Here is a 20,553-nt window from a genome sequence, read left to right on the forward strand (position 1 = left end):
CAAGACACAATTTTACACTCACGTTCTGCTTGTTCTTCTACTGAACACTATATTTTGGAAATCCGTTCATGTCAGAACATATTGATCTACTCCATTCTTTTCAGCAGCTTCATTCCATAGTACAGAAATTCCATAATTAATTTAATTTAGCTCATTGATGAGCACTTAAAGTGTTTCCACCTTAAAATGCTGCAATAAATGTCCTCATACACCTATGGCTGTGGTCATGTATCACTCTCTCTTTGGAAGAGCTTTCTAGAAGCAAACTCTGAATCAAATGGCAATGACACTTTATTGATAGATACTGCTAAATTGCCTTCCCACCAATAACATGAGAATTCCCATTGCACCTATTTCCAACTACACTGGATACTGTCAGCCTTTTAATTTTTGCCAGGTGAGTTATAGTGTGAATAAGGGAGGGGCCGGCTCCGTGGCCAAGTGGTTAAATTCGCACGCTCCGCTGCGGCGGCTCAGCGTTCAGATCCTGGGTGCGGACATGGCACCGCTTGTCAGGCCACGTTGAGGCGGCGTCCCACATCCCACAACTGAAAGGACCTGCAACTAAGATATACAACTATGTATGGGGGGGTTGGGAAGATAAAGCAGCAAAAAAAAAAAAAAAAGATTGGCAACAGTTGTTAGCTCAGGTGCCAATCTTTAAAAAAAAAAAAAAGTATGAATAAGGGCAAGGTAATGCGTTTCTGGAGAGAAATCCAGTAGTTGCCTGTACTGGGTAAGACAACGTCAGCACAACAGGCAACAACTCAATGCCTGGCTTCCAAGGAGCTCCTGCCTAGTTGCAGAGACCAACAAACACAAAAATAACACAACTTGACAACTGAGAGAGGAGCGGTATATAAAAGAAAAGCTAAGAGAAACAGATTAGAACCAAATCTGCCTGAAGGGCTTGAGAAAGGTTTTCCCTCACGAGAAAATGATATTTGCTCTGAGGCTTGAAGGAGGAGGTGGGGTTCAGCATGAGGAAAGTGGGAAAGTGCAAAAAGAAAGGCACACAGGTGCTGGGAGTGGCGCATGGTGGGAGTGAAGGGGAAGATGTGGGAGATGAGGCTGTCAGGGCGGGTCAGACCCTGCTAAGAAGGGTTTCCAGGGAGGGTCATGTAATCAGAACTATTTCCTAGAAAGATCATTCTGGATGCCTTGTAGAAAACGAATTGAGGGGCTGGCCCCGTGGCCAAGTGCTTAAGTTCGCGTGCTCCCCTTTGGCAGCCCAGGGTTTTGCCAATTCGGATCCTGGGCACGGACATGGCACCGCTCATCAGACCATGCTGAGGTGGCATCCCACATAGCACAGCCAGAAGGACCTACAACTAGAATACACAACTATGTACTGGGGGGCTTTGGGGAGAAGAAGAAGAAGAAAAAAAAAAAAAAGATTGGCAACAGATGTTAGCTCAGGTGCCAACCAGCTGGGAAAGAGGTTGGAGTCACTACAGATGTTTCCCTGGAAACATTTCAAAACAAAATAGAAATTGTGGTTTGTTCACATGAAGAGTCTTCTGTGTGGTTTGGTCATGATACCTGAATTTAACAAGGGTTTATTGAGGTCTTACTATGAGTACAGCAGGACTAGACACCAAGAACACTCAAAAAGCCAATCAATTAGTCACTGTTTTTTCAGCACCTACAATATACCAGGTGCTTTTCATACATGCTCTAATCTTTACAATAGTCCTGTGACATCACAAATGAGAAAACTGAGGTTTTCAAACGTTTCACCTGGCCAGGAAGAAGCAGAAACAGAAGGAGAACCTGGAACTGGTTCACTCCAAAGCCCCATGCCTGTTCACTCACTCACTCACTCTCTCTGATTCTCCTCCTCCCTTCTCCCTCCTTCCTCCCTCCTTCCTCCCTCCCTTCCTTCCTCCCTTTCTCTCTAATTTTATCACAACTTATACATGTGAATAGTTCTAAAAGCCTACACAAGAACTCTATATAATTCTATATAAGCTCAGATTAAGTTAGTTTGTTAGTAACAGAGACTGGAAATAAGTAATTTACAAAAGGTAGAAATTTATTTTTTTCTTTCACGTAAAAGAAATCTGGAGGAGAGCAGTCCAGGGCTGAATGGATGGTTTCACATGCACCAGGGAAACAGTCCCCTCATAACTTGTTGCTCCGAGCTTTGTTTTCATCCTTGATTTTTTTATTTTCCATCCTTGTGCCTAGTTTCCATCTTCCAGTTTCCCTCATGGTCCATGGTAACTGAGGGAGCTCCGCTATCACATCAAGTATTAGGCAAAGGAAGAGTGAGGGAAAAAAGTGTTTCAAGGCAAAAACAAAAACAGAAACAAAAAACCCATGTCAACTGTGTGTTTTGTCTTTAAAGAGCTTTTCTCGAAATCCTACCTAACTTTGCCTTGGTTTCTTCTCAGCCAGAACGTGGTTAAATGGCCACACCTAATTCCAAAAGAAGCTGAAAAATGTAATCTTTTAGCTGAATATATTGCTGTCCACTCAAAAAAAATTGGATTTTGTTGTTGAGAGAAGAGCAGAATGTATATTGAGTAGGGAATTTGTACTTTCTATCATAGCTTACACACACACACACACACTCCTGGAGAGCTGTTACCTTGATCCACAAAACCCACAATTTCTGCTTCCAAGCCAAACATTTTCAACACCTGTAGCTATTTCTTGTGGAGATTGCACCAATATATTTCTAAACAAGATACTAATCTTCCTTAATTTTTCAGTTTTGAATATTATCTATTGCCTACGATGAAAAACGAGGCCTTTTGCTCCTCACATACAGACACACACATAGTCTCAAAATGGCTACATGACTTTCTCTAAATATTATTTATAGAATTATGACTATAGAAACACAACCTGAGCCATATAATGTACTGTGTTTACATTGCCCTCTCATGACAACTGTTTCGGTTACATATTGCTGCAGAACTAACCACTCCCAAATTTGGTTTCTTAAAACAACAAGAAGAATTTATTTTGCTCACTAGTCTGCAGGTTGGGCAGAGCTCAGTGGAGAAGGCTCGTCTGTGCTCCACACAGCCTCAGCTGTGGTGGCTCAAGGAGAGGCTAGACAATCCATTTTCAAGATGGCTCACGTAGCTCGCAAGTTGGTCCTGGCTGTCAACTAAGGACCCTGGTTCCTCTCCACATGAACCCCTCCACAGGCTGCTGCTTGGACTTCCTCATGGCATGGTGGCTGGATTCCAAGGCAAATGTCCCAAGTAAACAAGGTAGAAATGCATTCATGATCCAGCCTCAGAAGTCACATAACATGACTTCTGTTGGTCAATAATTCACAACGGGTCATGAGATTCAAGGGGATCGAGCATACACTCCTCCTCTTGATGGGGAAGAGCAGGGTCCTAGAAGAGCATATGGGATGAAAAATATGGTGGTCAAATTTGGAGAATATCATACATTGTGTCTTTGTCTGTTCAGGCAGCTACAACAAACTACCATAGATTGCATGGCTTACAAACAACAGAAATTTATTTCTCGCAGTTATGGAGACTGGAAAGTCCAAGATCAAGCTCTGGTGAGAACCCCCTTCCTACTTGATAGACTGCCATCTTCTCCCTATAACTTCACACGGAGGAATGGTGAGGGAGCCCTCTGGGACCTCTTTTATAAGGGCATTCATCCCACAGGAGGGCCTTGTTCTCCGGACCTAATCACCTCCCAAAGACCCCATCTCCAAACACCCTCACATGGACCATTAGGTCTCCATATATGAATTTGGGGGGATACCAACATTCAATTTACAGCATGCGGCGATAATTTTTTGTTTTCCTGGAGCTTTTCATTTGACAATTTTCCTCGTCACTCTCACTAGTGCATTTTCAAACCATCCAATGAAGCTGTTAATTTCTTCTCAGTGCCTTCAAACTCTTTGGGTAGTTGCTTCCTCCCACTCTTTTTGAGGCGTCCTTGCTAGACCCTCAGTCCTCTTCTCTCACCTAGAATGGTTGCTCTGCACAGCTGTTGTTCCAAGTTCTCTCTTCCTCATCATTCTGGGAATTCAGTTCATTTATTTTTGCATTGAATCCTCTGTTTTCCGGATCCAATGCTTCCTATTTTTGCTTTATTCTCTTGTCCTGGTTGAGCACATTATTCATAAGCCTCCTGAGAAAGGGTGTGTAGTGGGATGAATGGTGGCCCCCAAAACACATGTCTACATCCTAAGCCTCAGAATCTGAGTATTTCGTTATCTGGAAAAAGGGTCTTTGCAGATGTGATTAAGTTATAGATCTCAAGATGAGATCATCCTCAATTATCCATGTTGGTCCTAAATCCAGTGACAAGTGTTCTTATAAGAGACGGAAGAGGGGAAGACACAGAAACAGAGAAGGCCATGTGAAGATGGAAGCAGAGACTGGAGTAATGCAACCACAGGGAATATTGACAGCCACCAGAAGCTGGGAGAGAAAAGGAAGGATGTCCTTTAGAGCTTCCAAAGGGAGTGTGGCCCTGCCGATACCTTGATTTTAGACTTGTGGCTTCTAGAACTGTAACACATTTCTGTTAAGTCACCAGGTTTATGGTAATTTGCTATGGCAGCCCGGGAAAACTAACACATAGGGCATAAACAGCATTTTTGAAAAATGTTTATTATGCATGCATTCTTGATTTATAGTTTGGCTGCTGTAGAATTCCTGTTGCAAAATAATGATCTTTTATATTTATTTTTCCTGACACATTTATAATATTGGCATTCTTCTGTGAATAAGAGGTTTCCCTATCCCACCTCTTTTTGGATATTTTTTAACTATCGGTTTAGACTATTCAGTGTGATATAATCAATTCCTATCATTACTCAATGTGATGTTCAAATTGTCCCAAATTTTAACCAGTAAGAGACCCTTTAAATTGGCTTTTATGTCTTTTTGATATGTTTCCATCAGTCATTTAGCACAAAGCTCACCGTGTATGTCTCTGTCCCATCTCTGGAACCAAGTGTTTCTTCCAGGAGAACTGGTTCTTTACTGGGGAATAGTATTTAGAAACTGAGATCTGAGTATTGAATATCATGCCATTCTTATTTCTTATTCTTCATATATGACCTTTTTCTATCTCTCTGGAATCTTTCAGGAACTTTTCCTTGTCCCCACCCAGTGTTCTGAAATTTCATGATAACGCACCTTGAGATTGTTTGTTTTTCCACTTATTATGGCTTTTCAATCTAAAAACTCATAGTTTTCAGTTCTAGAAATTGTGTTCAGTTATTTCTTGATGATTTTCTATCTTCCATGTTGCCTATTCTTTCTTTCTATTCTTGCTGATTCTTTGGGTGTTGGATTTTCCAGATAGATCTTTTTCCTCTTCTGGCCACCTCTTCAAATATAAGACATTATGATATACTGATTGTATATAACGAGGCTCAAAGAAATAATAGCTTTATGGTTAGTGAGAGTCTAAATCATATAATATAAAGACTTGGGGATAGCCTGCGTCTCACTGAAGCGATGGTGGTATGTAAGAAATAGGGTGGAATGAAAAAAGCAGTGGATTGAAAGGCAGAAAAATATATTCTAGCCTCAGCTCTGACACGTACTAGTTTAAGGATTCTGGTAGATTGTCTGCAGGTGGTTCCCAACAATTCGCTCCGCCATGTAAACATATGTCACTCCCTTTATGAGGAGGCGGAATCTATTTCCCCTTCCTTAGAATCTGGGTTATAGGACTCGCTTTGACCCATAGAATGCAGCAGAAGTGACATTGTTCCAGTTCTGGGCCTGGCAGCTTCCACTTTCACTCTTGAAAACCAGCAACTGCCCTGCTGGAGAGAGGCCCTTTTGGATCTTTTAGCCTCATTTGGGCCTCCCTAGCTAATGCTAAATAGACCAGAAACGAGCTGACCCAACGAACTCTGCCCTTTGCAGAATCATGAACAGATAAATGGTGGTGGTTGTTTCAAGCCTCTAAGATTTGGAGGTGGCTTATTTCCTAGTAATAGGTAACTGAAACAGAAATTAATACCTGGATGTGGAGTGTTGCTGTATCAATGGCCTAACATGCTATTGACTTTACTGCCAGGCAGTAACCAGAAAAAAGACTGTTTGTGGGTGGAGCTTGGAAGAGCAGTGAGGAGTTTGTTATGGGAGGTTGGAGAAAAGGCAACCTAGGTTATATATTGGCAGAATGTTTAATTACTGTTGCCTGTGGTAACATGAACGAACTTGTGGATCTAGCCAAGGAGATTTCCAGGCAGACTGCTTTAAATGCCAAGGCCTCCTTTAGCTGCTTATGATAAAGTACAAGAAAAAACATGCACTGAAAGAAAGATGCTTGATTTTCAAGCAGAATTCTAGCCAGTGAAGGATTCGTAAAGTAACAAATGGCCTCAGGATAAAGATCAAGTCACGTGTGGTTACAAAAAGTTTTTAATTTTTAAGATTCCAGAAAGCTTTAATGTGGTACTTTGAAGACCATCCCAGGGCTTCTAAGAATCTTAAGTGCATTGTTCCAGTCTGACAAGCACAACGTAGAGAGAGAGGTCTGTTTTTAGAAAGAGTAATGAATGTGAATTTTGGAGAATGGAGTTAAACCTCATTAAGATTTACAGAAAATCCACAACGTTTTTGAGAAAATTGTATTGGATATGAATTTTGAAGCACAGAGTGGACCTAGATAAGATTTATAGCAAATCCACAGAGTTTTTAAAGATAATTGTATTAATGAAAGAACTGCCAGCTTGGACACACAAATAGTTCAAATGAAAAGAAGATTCTGTACCTTTGAGTTTCTACTGGCATGAAGCCAATTGAGAGAGCCACTCAGCTACAAATATGGGCCCTTCTTAAGGAAAAAGAAAGGCATCTCAGAGAGTGGGGTCAAGAGGGCAGAGGGCAAAGCCCAAAACTGATTAGACAATGGATTAAAGCAAGGATCAGCAAACTACAGCCCATAAAGCCAATCCAGCCTTTTGGTTGTTTTTGTATACTCCAGAAGCGAAGAGCCCTGGCAGCTTCAGCTTTTGCTTCTTGAAAGCCAGCTGCCATTACTATCCCAGTATAGAGAGAGAAGGACCTGGAAGATGAGAAACCAAGGGACAGAGAGACCCAGCCTGCTCTCAGTCATTCTTGCAACCCCAGCTGAGGCACCAGACAAATGAGTGAAGCCACATTGGATCCTCCAGCCCCAGTTGAGCTGCCCCACCCAACACCATGTGAAACAGAGCCAAGCTATCCCCACTGAGTCCTGTCCAAATTGCAAAATCATGAGCAAATAAATAGTTATTTCTATTTTAACCGCTAAGTTTTGGTAGTAATTTGTTACATTGCAATAAGTAACTTGAGTGCATTATTTAATCTCTGAACTGGGCAGGGGACTTTATTGGGCTCCAGTTTCTTCATCTATATAAATCAAAGATTGGACGAGTTAGTCTCTTAAGGCCTCTGTCTGCTCTAACGTTCTATTACTGGGTGAAGAATTCTGTTCTATTATTCTATAATTTTTAGTGCATGCCTATCATTGCTAGCTAGGCAGTATTAGTGGGGCAGCAGATAAAATGTGAACACAATAAAGCTGAGGCTTTAGAGGACAGTCTGCACAGCAGCAGACATAACCTGAGATCTGTTGTAGTAAACATTCTCCCCAGCTAGGGGGGAGAAAGAAAGAATGGAAAAAGAGAATCTTTGCAGTAAGAGATTCAAAACTTCTCTTTTACTAGTAGAATTGGCCCCACATTCCTCAGAAAAAGCAAACCATGACTTATAATAGCTCCATTTTTATGAGAGCATCAGTGTAAGGTTCTGGAGCATGGAGCAAACTCTGGCTATTGCACAGATCTGTATGTTTGGATTTGCTGGATGCCCAAGATAAGCAAAAACATTCTTTTGGAAACTTAGTAGCTTTTATGTATTCCACATGCTTCGAATTAAATCTTGTCTTCTGCAGAGGGCCTACCACAGCACAACTAGGAGTAAGAGGCTGTGCAACCTGCCCTGAGAAGAGAAGGGAGGCGGAATCCTGTCCACCTTTATTGACTGCCTGTGTTCCCCTTCTGTTCCAAAATGATCAGGGCAATAGGCAGATGAGCACGATTGCTGGCTGTAAGGCTTTCAGCCTAAATTGGAGAGCCATAAATGTAAATCAGAAATTGCATCAAAAGAGTTGTCTTATTCTCTAATTGTCCTTCTGATGGGGCCTACCGTGTATCATTCCCGGTGAAGGAACAGGATGACAGTGAGCTCTGGGGTGAGTGTGCCCAGGCTCCATTTGTGGCCCCGACTTTGCAGCTAACTGGTTAGGTGACCGTGAGCATGGCAACGAATGTCTTTCGGCCTTGCTATCATTTTCTGATTCCCGAGAGTGAAATGACGCTCAACTGGAATTCAAAATGGACATTAAAGATGGGAGATTAAAACACACAAGCAACAAGACTAGGAGAAAGAGCTGGATGAAGCGGGTGTGAAAGGAAGGAATTCAAAGACGCAGCGAGAGGTCTTGGGATTCTTAGCAAAACATTCCTGCTAGTTTGAGGTGCAATTCAGCATTCGCGCAGTCACACACAAAAACATGTTTGCTATTACATGTTGCCACTGTGGCTCGTGGAAGGAGAGCAGGGAAGAAAAGCGAGAAACTGAGCAAAACTAAGCAACGGAGCTGGCTAGGAGGCTGCGAAAAAACGGCAGTTAGGAAAGAAGGAAGGGAGGAAACTTCTTTGTTGGAACTCGAGGTTCAAAGCCACCGGCCCCACCCAGCCCGCGATGGCCTGTCACGAGGACGCGCAGAGCTCCCAACTCGCAAGGAGAGCGGCTGAGCAGAGCGCGCTCGGGAAAAGGGCGCCTCCCGGGGCGGGCGCGGGGTGGATCTGGGCTCCTAGCCTCGGCCTCCCACCCCCTCCCCGACCCTGGCTCCGGGCCCCCCTGCGCGCTCGGAGGCCGAGGCAGGCCAGTCTTTGCAGGGCAGGAGCCGGCCCATCGCCCTCCCCGCGCTCCTCCCGGGAACTGCCGGTCAGAGGTTAAGCTAATATGTTTGCAGACGGTAACGAGGAACTGGATGCCAACGGCCCCAGCTCAGGGGAATCACGATTTATGTTTCTTGGAACCATTCTCCCTTCCCTTGCATCGATGCCTTTAAAAAAGTGACTTAACCAAGCTCAGAGTCTGCTAAAGTCTTGCTAATTTGTTAACCTAAGCCAGAGCTGGGAACTCGACGTGGCGCTCAAGAAGGAAATGGAGGGAGGGAGGGAGGACGAAACGAGGCCGGTAATGGGTCTCGAGGAGGCCTCGGCGACGCTTTCAGGGAGGGCAGGGCCGTGGGCGAGGGGCCGCTCCCGCGTGGCGCGGCTCGGGGAACGTTCCAGGGCGAGGCCACCCCTGCGGGCGAGCGGGCCGGGGAGGGTGAGTCACCCCGACTCGGGGTGGGAGCGGGCAGGGGAAGGGGGAGGCGGGGCGGGGCGAGGCGGGGCGGGCCTCGCCTGCACAGCGAGGATGTGGCGGCTATAAAAGCCCCACCCAGGCCAACGGGCTCCGCTCTGCATCTGGGACGCTCGCAGCCCTCGGCGTCCGGCCCAGGTAAGCGGGCACGTCCCCCGCCCGCTATGGCCCCGGGCCGCCGGCTAGCGGGGCGCGGAGAGGAGCGCAGGGGACGGCCTTGCAAAGAGCAGCTCGGGCAAGCGGAGCCGGGGGGCCGGCCGGGGGAGGGGGCAGGAGGGAGGGTCGGCACCAGGTTTCTACAGGGAGGGGGCGCAGTGGCAAGGTGGTCTGGGGAGGAGTGAAGGGAGCCGGGTGCGCCCCGGCTTGGGGGGTGCAGGGCAGAGGGAGGGGGTCGGGCATCCCCCCCAAGTGCTTGCAGGAAGCCCGGCGAGACGGCGCAGGGGCGGGGAGCTGAGGGAGGCCCCGCATTCCAGACGCGCCGGGCTGGCAGGGTGTGGCCGCCTGGGGAGCCGCGGGTTCCAGGAGGCGCAGTCTTCGTGGGCATTTCCCTCCAAGTTTAACCAAAGCGTTACGGCCATCTAGAAAGGAGTCCCCGTCTGTTCCAAGTTACTTTACTTGAAACAAACGCGCATTTGTGGAACTTGTACAGACCAGCAGGAGGGAAACAGTAGGGGAGTAGGAGGGGTGGGCGTTTTTAGTAGCAACCCCTCTCCCCAGTAAAACAAAACAAAACGGAAAAAACCTCGGCTCATTGTCCAGTGTCAAGATTATCTTGTAGGAGAGCGACTTCTGATTTCTGTTTATCTGGAGAGTTTCCCACTTGGTTGACCACTTTTGCATCAGGAAAGTAGTGTCCCTCGTGGTTCTGTGGGGACGGTTGTCACTGTTGCTCGAGATGATGCGACAGAGACTCAGGGACCGAGGGTACAGAAAAGGGCGTGGCCCCCTGAGTTGCTCCTTGCGGCTTTGTGAGGTGGGTTCCAGCGCCTGGTGGGGAGGGCTGCATTCCATCAGCTGCCTGTTGAGAGGGTAGGAGGCGGCTATCAATTTCCTTATCTATGAAGACGGTTTAAGGATGCCCATTCTTACCTACGCCCTCATAGGGGGGTTATCGAAAATCTCAAAAAACATGTTCATTCAAAAATAAATATGCTAAGCACATTGAAAACATTAAGTGCCGCTCGAATGCAGAGTGTCATTATTTTTGTGTTAAGATTTGCCGTTTTAAAGCTACGGGTGCTCTGAATCTCTGTGTCAAAGAGCAGTGGCCTCTTGGGTGCACCTTGAGTCTTTAGCAAGAATCACAAGGTCCTGGAGGCCGGGGTTCTGGGCCCCTGAGCTCACTGACTCTACTGATGGATTCTGTCCAAAAGTGTCTGCTACTGTGACTGCCTGCAACTTGGTGGTTTGTAATGGAGAATGCACTCTCCCACTGAAACAATGTTATAGAAGAGGCCTAGGTTCCCAGGCTAGCCCAGAAACCCCTACTTAACATGCACTATATCAAAGTACATGCCTAATTTGGGGGTAGGGGTTATGGGGAGAAGGAAAAGTGGGACGGTGAGGGAGGGTATGTGAGTAGGAAGAGTAAATCACTGAAATATTTTTCTGGAACTTTTCTTAGTTTTAGGACTGGCCATGATTAAATTATTCTAATTGGAAAATGAGATCGTTGCTCCCCTCTCCACTTTTCTCTGCCTTCCCTGCCTCCTTAGAGACCCTCTCCCCTGACATATTGCAGACGCTGTCCAGGCTTGCCAGTTCTGCATTCCCTCCACCTCCCCATTTCAGTGTACTTAACCCAGCTAGAGACTAGCAAATTCAATCAGTATTCATTCATATTCAACATTAGGAGTGGCTGGTGGTCCTAAAATTGTCAGTAACCCAGAGGAGTTTTTTAAAAAACAAGAAAACTTTGTTAACCTGAACAGTTCTGTAATTTATCGAATTCAAGGCTGTGGAATCAAGGAGCCACATAATATAATATTCAGGCCATGTGAAGGAAGATTTTTGATGAGGCCAGGTTCAGAGGCCAACTCGAAGAGATGTCTTTGTGGTCAGTGGTCTGAAGACATCCCCCCTTAGCACTTTCCTCCCTTTTTCTAAGTCCAGCTATTATCTCAAAGCTTCAGGAGTTTTCTCTGAAAGTATCCATTGCATCTGCAGCGGGAGGGTGTGACCGTCAATGTGTACTTCTTTAGTTGGGCGTTTATGATTTGGAGACGGCTGGATTTTGTCATTCCCCATAGTGCCAAGTGGCCTGCCCGTGGTAATTGTCCAGGAAATATTGCTGACTCACTAGCTTTGGTCAAGAGCTTGGTCTTGGATTGGCGGCTCCATATTTAACATCCTGTGTCTTTGAGCTTTTAAAGTACCGTATTGATTGACGTTATGCCGGCAGTGGTGGCCATTAGTTTCCTGACTTATTTCTGGTTTAAGTAGTTTTCCTGGTGAGGTAGATATCCTTCTATAATTGCTATTGATTTTGAGGGCTCTCGGCTCTTGCTGCACTGCCTGGCCTAGAATCTGGCACTAACACACTGTCATGGGCCTTTGTTCTCGTTGCTTGTGCTGGGCTGTGGGCTGCTGAGCCATTTTCCATTAAGTGGGGGCGGGTGTGTCACAAAAGGAACCCCAGGCTCTCCTGCACTGCCTTTAACATCCACTCATGCCACAGTATTTATTAAGCACCTACTTTGTTCTGTTCACAGGGATAGGCACTGGGGATACAGCAGTGAACAACAGACCCCCCCCCCCAAAAAAGAAAAAAATACCCCTGCTCTTTAGACTTTAAATCTAGTGGGGAGAAAAAGAAAATAGACAAAATGAGTGAACTGTGTGGACAGTAATTGAATTTTGAACTTTACGTTTTCCCAAATCGATAGTAGTTTCCGAATCTGCCTGGCTGGGGCTCCTTTCCCCTTTAATCCGGCTGTTCCCCAAACCTGATCATCGTAGTCAACTTGCCTTAGGAAAAGTGTTTAAAGTTATCATGACTTAACCAGCATCCCGATTTGATTGTGAGGATTAAATAGAAATGGAATGCTCCTCTTTTTTTGCACATGGAAATCCACCTCCCTCATTTTCCTTGGTGCCACACCCTATTCTAGTTGTAGGCCGCATCAGAGGAAATTCCAGTCCTTTAAAAAAATTCTTTCCGCCCGTTCACTGTCTGCTATATTTTCCCTTCTCCTGTTGGCAGAGGCAGTCCCCATTTTCTATGTTGGGGAGCAGGTCAGCAGAGGGGGTCAGCGGATGCCCAGTCTTGTTCTTCTGGGGGGGTTCCACTGAGATCACCGCCAAATCTCCCATTTAGGGTGCACCCTGAAGCTTTTAAACCTGAGCTCAGTCTTGTCAGAGAGAAGTCAATAGCGTCCAAGTGCTCTGAGTTCTAATCCCAGCCTTGATGTGGAAAGTTCTGACTCAGGGGAGCAGCTGTGACATGGAATCCTTGCTCTCTGTCTCCCTGCCACACCCAGTCTCCACACTCACAGTCAGAGGAAATTGGAGTCCCAAGGCAACTTGTAACTCCTTCCTCCTTGCTGCCTCCTTCCTTGCCATGAGGAGATGTTGGCTTGGTTTCCATGTGGTCCTGTGGGCAGAGCTGGGACCCCAGGCCCTGGCAGTGCAGAGGGGGCGTGCTGGGCTGGGGAGAGGATGGGCTGCATGTCAGGATGAGAAAGGCTGGAGTGCTCTGCCAGGCTTTGCAAAGATTTGCAGAGGCTGGGAATTTAAGCCTCCAGCTCTGAATGTATGGAACTGGAACCCTTTTGAGATGTTCAGTCTGAGAGAGAAAGAAAATGGAAGGAGGAGAGTGTATTGGAAACGAAGAGAAAAAAGACATAATATGGAAAAACCCAGTGTGTGTAAACCATCCAAAATGTGATTGAACGCCTGTAGTGTGCTGGGCCCTGTGCTCAGACTTATGAGGAAACAAGAATGAATAAGACAGAACCCCGTAGGCGGATAGACCGGAAGAAGGCCTTTATACACTGAACTCTGATATTTCACAGACACACAGGGAGACGGGAGCACAGAGCAGGCAGAGGTGCAGGAGGAAAGGTAACATCATTTTTTGTATTCTGAAGTGTCATGAGGATGTCAGCTGGTCCAGATTGGGTGTTCCCAGTGGAGGGAACTTGAGAGCTGGGTTTGGAGGTAGCGGGACAGTGCTGAATGTATTTGGAGAAGAATTACCAGTCCAATCTGACTGGTGCAGGGTGTGCTTTTGTGTGTGTGTGTGTGTGTGTGTGTGTGTGTGTGTGTGTATACATACATATGTGTGTGTGCGCGCGCGCATGCGCACGTGTGCTTGCATGTGGGTTTATTTATGGAAAGATCAATGAGGACCAGAATGTATTAATCTTGAATGCTGAGTTTAGACTTTTTGCTGTGGGCAGCAGGGCTCCGTTGGAAATATAGTCTGTGTGCCATAAAACACTGAAATTGAGTTATAGATGTGAAGGCCTTGATTTCCCAACCCTGAAAGTGCTTCCTGCCAGGTGACATCATTCTTACCAGCTCTTTCCACCCACTCCAACCCCGTATCAGGAGACTGACAGAGAGCAAGAGACGCAACATGTCTGTAGGTAGCAAGCAAATACTGCTTCAGATCAGGCAGTGAAAGCGACAAGCCAGAGCAAGTGCTGTCATGTCCATCCTGCTCAGTTTGATCAAGGACGCTGGGCAGAATTCCAGGATTTCTGGGGAATGACTTGGCTCTGTGACTCAGGCATTAATCAAGACCATAAAACCGAGGGGGAAAGTCTGTGCTTTCAAGAAGGTTCTGTTAAATAAAAATGTTTTGGGGGATGGGCGTGGAGAGTGGAGTACAATGGGAACTCTACACCCACCCCAACTTGTGTATTTTTTTCCCTTCCGGTTTAAAATTCCAGTCTTATCCTTTAGACTCAGGTCCGTGCACAGTAAGGGCTTTGGTGAGGAAACCCAACCCTCCACGCTCCCACCTCCCCCATTTTTGCTTTAAAAGTCCTCATTTGTATCATCCAGTCCCTGATTGATTCATCGTGGTTGCTAGGGATGTGTTTTGTGGTGACCCATCAACACGTTTAAACTGCAAAGTGGGTGTGTCCACGAAACTGCTAGATTTTACTCATATTCGGCTAAGCCCACCAGCCCTGTTGCAACATGTTTTTGTTTGTTTGTTTGTTTGTGGGCTTTCTGGAGCTGGTTTTTCTTAATTCATTTCCGTAGAACTTGTTTTTACTATTTCAAGGATTGACTTTTAGGTTAACTTTTTTTGTTTCAAACTTTTTGCAAACGTTGTTTCACTCTTCTTTTTGGGGAGAAGTTAAAGCTATTTCACTTGTACTATTTTTGTTGTGACTATGTGTAGGAAGGGAAACAATAAAATACTAAAAAATCCATAGGGTTTTAAAAAAAGGTCAAACCCTCTTAAATTATCTTTAAGATAGTCCGTATGTTAAATGTAAATTACTTGTTTTTCAGCCCACACAGATTTCATTAACTTGTCAAGCTTTGCACTCTAGGTGCTAGTTTTGTAGGCAGGCAATTAATAGTCTTATTTATTAATATTTTCAAGGCCAGAGGGAACTGTTCTGTTCCCTTCATTAGGGTGGGGCTGAATGAGTCTGTTCCCACCCCAGTGGTGGATTATTTCAAACTAGTTTGAAGTGTACTTCCCTGGTTATTGTCTTAAAGAAAAATCTTTCCCTGATAAAGGGCTATTCTAACGATCTTGTCTAGTCACCCAGCCCTTCTGTGGGAATGGAAGGTACTGACGTGTGGAGGTACTCATCAGCAGACTGAATTTGCTGATTTTTTTTTCTTTTTTGCAAGTTGAAGCCTGTTGGAGATCTGGGTGAGGTTGCAGCTTTGGGAAGAGCGATGCAGGTGCCATTTTCATGTTCTCTAGAGGAGTCGGCTGGAAAAGGAGTGCTCGTTCTGCTTGTAATGCACTTAGGAATTTTCCCCTGTGATGAGGCGGAATTGTCTCATATGGCGCGTAGACTTCATTTTATTCTCATTCAAAGCAGTAGGTACATTGAGGCCCATCTATTGTTTTTAGTAAAAAAATTCAGCCTCCAGAGCAAATGTTGTGAACAGATACTATGAGTATTGGGAACAAATCACTCTGGCTTTTGGTTAACTAGGGTTTCCTTAGCCAAACTTAAATTTGCACCATTCAGAAACTTATATTTTAGGTCCCCCACAGCGCACCACGTTAGACGTGGCTTGTTTTTTGTTTTTTTTAAAGATTTTTATTTTTTTCCTTCCCAAAGCCCCCTGGTACATAGCTGTATATTCTTAGTTGTGGGTCCTTCTCGTTGTGGCATGTGGGACGCCACCTCAGCATGGCCTGATGAATGGTGCCATGTCCACGCCCAGGATCTGAACTGGCGAAACCCTGGGCTGCCAAAGCAGAGCGCGAGAACTTAAGCACTCGGCCACTGGGCCAGCCCCATAGACGTGGCCTGTTTTAACCCTGTCCTTTCCCCCTCCCCTTCCAGTCCCGTCTATTGTGTCATGTCCCCCTCCACCTTCCACATTCTCCCCCACCCCCATCCCTCCCAGCTCCTCAGGCTTTCTCTGGCTGGAAGCTTCCAGAGTGATTGCTCTTCTCAAGTTGGTTAATACCTCACTGTTAAGCCCTTGGCTGAACTCAGCTCGAGGTGCTTTTATCTTTCTCTCGCTTCTTAATCTCTTGGAATGAAGAATTTGTGGTGAAGGTGAAAGGGCACTGGCCCAAGAGTCCCAGGGCCAGCTTCAGGCCCTGCCACTGCTGCTCATTAGCTGACTGACCTGGGCTGGTCTCCCAGGTGTCTCCCAGTGGCAGGAAGGGAAGAGAGCTCGGAGTTCCCTCGGGGCTGGAGTCTGCAGGTGGAGTCTGCAGTTCGTAGTTTTGTGTGTGTCTTGCAGCCCTTGATGCAGTGCAGGCTGTGTGTGCCTGGTAGGGATTGTTGATGGATTCCCTGGATGTTACCAGGGTTTGTAACCTGCAGTAGCCCTGCCTTTCCTTTTCCGCTTTCAAGGGTAGCAGCACGCTGACATATTCTCATTAATCAAATGTGCTATATTAAGCTAATGTTTTAACAGCCATTATGAGTGGCAAAGCTATTTCTTCTAGAGACTCATCAATCGTCCGCAGAATGACTTTGCATTGCCAGGGAATCAGATGTAGTGAAGAAATGAGGGCCATATTTTATTTCTAAAGTGAAAATGTGTTTGCCATTAAGCTTGCATGGAATAGGAAATATTTACGTGGATACAAAAGGCACTTGGGTGGAGTAATAGCGGGCTTCATGGTTATTGCTTTGTGGTGGTTGTGACGTTTTTGCTTTTTCTGCAGAATGATTGTAAATAGTATAAATGCTAATTAGGCAAAATTGCAACTCATTGTTTCTAAAAGTTTATTTAGCAGCTAGAATGTGCAAAGGCCCTCTTAAATCTGTGGGGAAATTGGGTCGATGGGGGAGATGAGGTGAAACATACTCCCTGCTGCCTTGAATTGTACTTATGCATTTGCCATTTGAATGCTTGGTATGTGGCAAGAGCTCAGGGCCCTTTAGCTGAGTGAATAAATCTAGTGGCATCAAAAAGTGCTTCTGGCACTGAAAGGTGGGAGAGAGCACTGAGTAATGGGGGCTGCAGCCACCCCATTAGCGCCAGTGCCAAAGTATTGGTGACTTGAGGAATGGGCAGGGTCTCTATAAGTAGAAGAAGAGGAGAGGGGAAGGAGATGGGCGGAGAGAACACGAATTGAGGTGCTGTGCATTAAAGGTGTGTTTGGGGAGAAGCAAGTAACGATTTGACTCAAGTCCCCTTGGGGAGTAGGTAGAGGACGCTGGGGCTGGGTTCCCATCCAATCTCTGAGAGCTGGACTGAGCTGAAATAAGAGAACACCACTGTTTTTGTTTTGGCATTTTTATGTGTTAACCGTTTGCAATGGGGACTAGAATTCTGTGGGGCAGCTGACAAGAGTCTACCCCTCCCTGCAGACCGAGTCCAGTTCTGGCCAGGCGCCAGGGGTGATAGTCAGGGCCAGGACTGGGGTGGCCAGTGTCCTGGGAAATTCCTCTTTGTTTTGGTGATGCCCAGGCTGAAGGATACTGATAGGACCCTCTGGAATGTTTCTTGGGTGAAGTTGGAGATATCTTCTTTATCAAGGCAGACTCAAACTTGTCTGTCTTGACAAGAAATCTCGAACTTACTCTTCACCTTACCAAGCTCCTACAAAGGTTTTTGGACTAGGATTGGACTGTGGCATCATGAGATGCTCTAGACCATTGCTGCCCAATACAAACACAATGTGAGCTGCATATGGAATTGTAAATTTTCTAGTAGCCACATTAAAAAAAAGTATAAGAAACATGTGAAATTAAATTTAAATAATGTATTATATATAACCCAATATACCCAACACGTCATAACTACAATATATAATCAATATAAAAATTATTGAGAGCCTTTACATCCTTCTCCTCATATGAAGTCTTCAAAATCCAGTGTGTACTTGACCCTTACAGCACATCTCCCTTTGACCTTGACACTTTTCAAATGCTTGACAGCCGCATGTGGCTGATGGCTGCTGTATTGGACAATTCAGCCACAGAGCAAGACTTTAAAAAAAAAATAGATTTTATTTTGACGGGCAGTTTTAGGTTCACAGAAAAATTGAGTGGAAAGTACAGAGTTCCCATATATTCCCAGCCCCATACACACACAACTTCGCTCACTGTCAACATCCCCCCCCAGAATGGTACATTTGTTATAGCTGATGAAGCTACATTGACACATCACTACCCCAAGTCCTCAGTTCCCATTAGGGTTCTCTCTTGGTGGGATACAGTCTATGGGTTTGAAAATGTATAGTGTGTATCCACCATCATGGTATCATACGGAATGGTTTTCTGGTCCTAAAAATCCTCTCTGCTCTGCTTCTTCATCCCTCCTTCCTTCCCCTCTAATCCTTGGCGACCACTGATCCTTTTACTGTCTCCATAGTTTTGTCTTTTCCAGAAGGTCATGTAGTTGGAATCACACAGTATGTGGCCTTTTCAAACTGGCTTCTTTCACTTGGTAATAAGCTTATAAGGTTCTTCCATGTCTGTTCCTGGCTTGATAGCTCATTTCGTTTTAGGCCTGAGTAATATTCCATTGTCTGGATGTACCACAGTTTATTTATGGAGGAAGACTTTTTACAAATCAGGATTCTATTCCAGCAGTGGGACCTATTGGGGGAGGGTCTGAGAGTTGGGGGAATTGGAATAATTGATTTTCTCTTTGCCGTGCTTAAAAAGCTTCTGTGGGCAGTGAGAAGAGAGAGGAGCGGTCTAGGAGAGAGCTCAGGATGGAAATCTTGCAGAAATACATCATAACTACAAATAAAGGGAAATTTTCTTTTGTTATATCCCCCACCTCCACCCCGCAGAGAGCCTGCAATCTGCTTAGTCCTAAGCCTTCCGATAAATTGGCAAGTGTCTATGTCGAATACTCCCTCCAAGCCAGTTTTGTGAAAATATTTAGACTAAGCAAACTGTTGGGAGAGAAGGAAAAGCTGAATTTGCATGGGCATAATTTCCTTGATCAAAGAATATTAAGCAAAAAGAGATCAAAGCAGGGGTTGCTGCAATTCAAATGTCGCTCCCACTGTTTCGGGATGCAGCTCTGCTCTATTCTCTTTATTTTTGGGATCTGCTGCTCAATGACCTGTCTGGTCTCAGTTGAGATAAATTTCCTGCCAATTGAGCACTCTTTATTGGCAGGGGTTGGTGTATAGTTCCGAGAACTGTGTGATTGCAAAGCTGGAAAGCCAATTCATCAGGCTATAGTGTCACCGCCTGATTAAGTGTATTAATTGGAAGATGACTTCATTTCAGCCATTTTGAATCTTAAATACAAGGATCAGTCTTTCATGGAATGAGTTAATGTCGGAAAATCTGTCCACTGTCTTTCATAAAGTTTAATATTTTCTAAGCATCGGTGAGCTAAGAAAACAATTAGGGATAGTAATAAAGGGTTCCAATTAGGAATTGGCCAGCACGAAAATGCTGTTCATTCCAGTTCACACCCATGGTTTTCGGGCCCTTTCAATATGTGAAATTACTGGTGAGAAATACAGAAGTGGTGGCTGGTTTGACAAGCTTATCATTTTTTATACGAACTGGAAGACTTAGTTTTATCCTGTTGGGACAAGTTGCATCAGCCGTGGGAGCATTTTGTTTTTGTATTCACAAATCAGTCTCCCCAGGTTCTGTTTAAACAAAACAAGAGAAAGACTGACTTGTTCTGTAGTTCATCGCAAACCCAAGGCAAACCATCTCCCAGCTTTAATTTTCCCAATCATAAGATGGGAATTGCATCTATTTGCAAAAATTACTCTAATATCCTCAGATGAAATGGTCCAAGAAGTAGAGATTAGTATAATGAATCACTGTGCTTCGGGGAAAAGGAAAGCCTCTTTATAAAGACTCTTTTTGTCCTTTTTTTCCCCAGCTTCTATCAAAATGTCTACTGTTCACGAAATTCTGTGCAAGCTCAGCTTGGAGGGTGATGTAAGTATATCATTTTCACTTTGTGTAATTTTTGCAAATTGGACATCTCTCTGGATAACTGTGCTGCTCCTTTTCCTTGTACATCTAGGAAAATGAGGACCAAATTCAGATAATCATTCCCCCCTTGGTCCCCTCCCCCTGCCCATTATTTCAGCTGTTCCTGGTAGTTCGATGTGAAAGAAATGTATAGCACTAGAAACTTTAGCATTACATTACAATTGGATGGGCATTAGTGACACTGGAGTGGCTGGAATTTTATCCAGCTATAGACTTAAGCATGTCCGTAATAGTAATTGTTATGACAACACATGACTTTTAATGTCATTCCCTGGTATTTTATTAATGGTTAACCTAAGCTACAGCCATATTGATAACCAGGTGGTTATCCCACCAAGGACTTATATCTTTTTTTAAAAAAATTTAGTACCTGGGAAAGCTTTTCTCCAAAAGAGCTAGGATGTTTGTTCATTTTTCTTTTTTTGAAACTAAATAATGAAAGTATTATAATTCATCGTTTCCTTTTTTGCTTTGGCTATCAGGGAGCTCAGAATTATATTTAATTGTCTTTCACAGGAAATATACGAACCTGGAAATTCTGATGCAGTTGCTTCTTTGTTTTAGAGTTAAAAAATTTTAAACTA

At 44.8% G+C, this 20,553-nt stretch overlaps 1 protein-coding gene across 3 annotated transcripts in view; it reads left to right on the forward strand.

Moving 5' to 3' along the window:
- Window positions 1-9,399: 9,399 nt before the first annotated feature.
- Window positions 9,400-20,553, forward strand: part of ANXA2 (annexin A2) — a 41,730-nt gene continuing 30,576 nt past the window's right edge. Inside the window, exons 1-2 of one of the 3 annotated variants that reach the window (XM_023636634.2) lie at window positions 9,400-9,515; window positions 19,854-19,912. In XM_023636634.2, coding sequence (XP_023492402.1) covers window positions 19,865-19,912 — 48 coding nt within the window. In that variant the 5' untranslated portion in view covers window positions 9,400-9,515; window positions 19,854-19,864. 3 annotated transcript variants of the gene reach the window in all.

Source organism: Equus caballus, chromosome 1, assembly GCF_041296265.1.
Source record: "Equus caballus isolate H_3958 breed thoroughbred chromosome 1, TB-T2T, whole genome shotgun sequence".
NCBI lineage: Eukaryota > Metazoa > Chordata > Mammalia > Perissodactyla > Equidae > Equus > Equus caballus.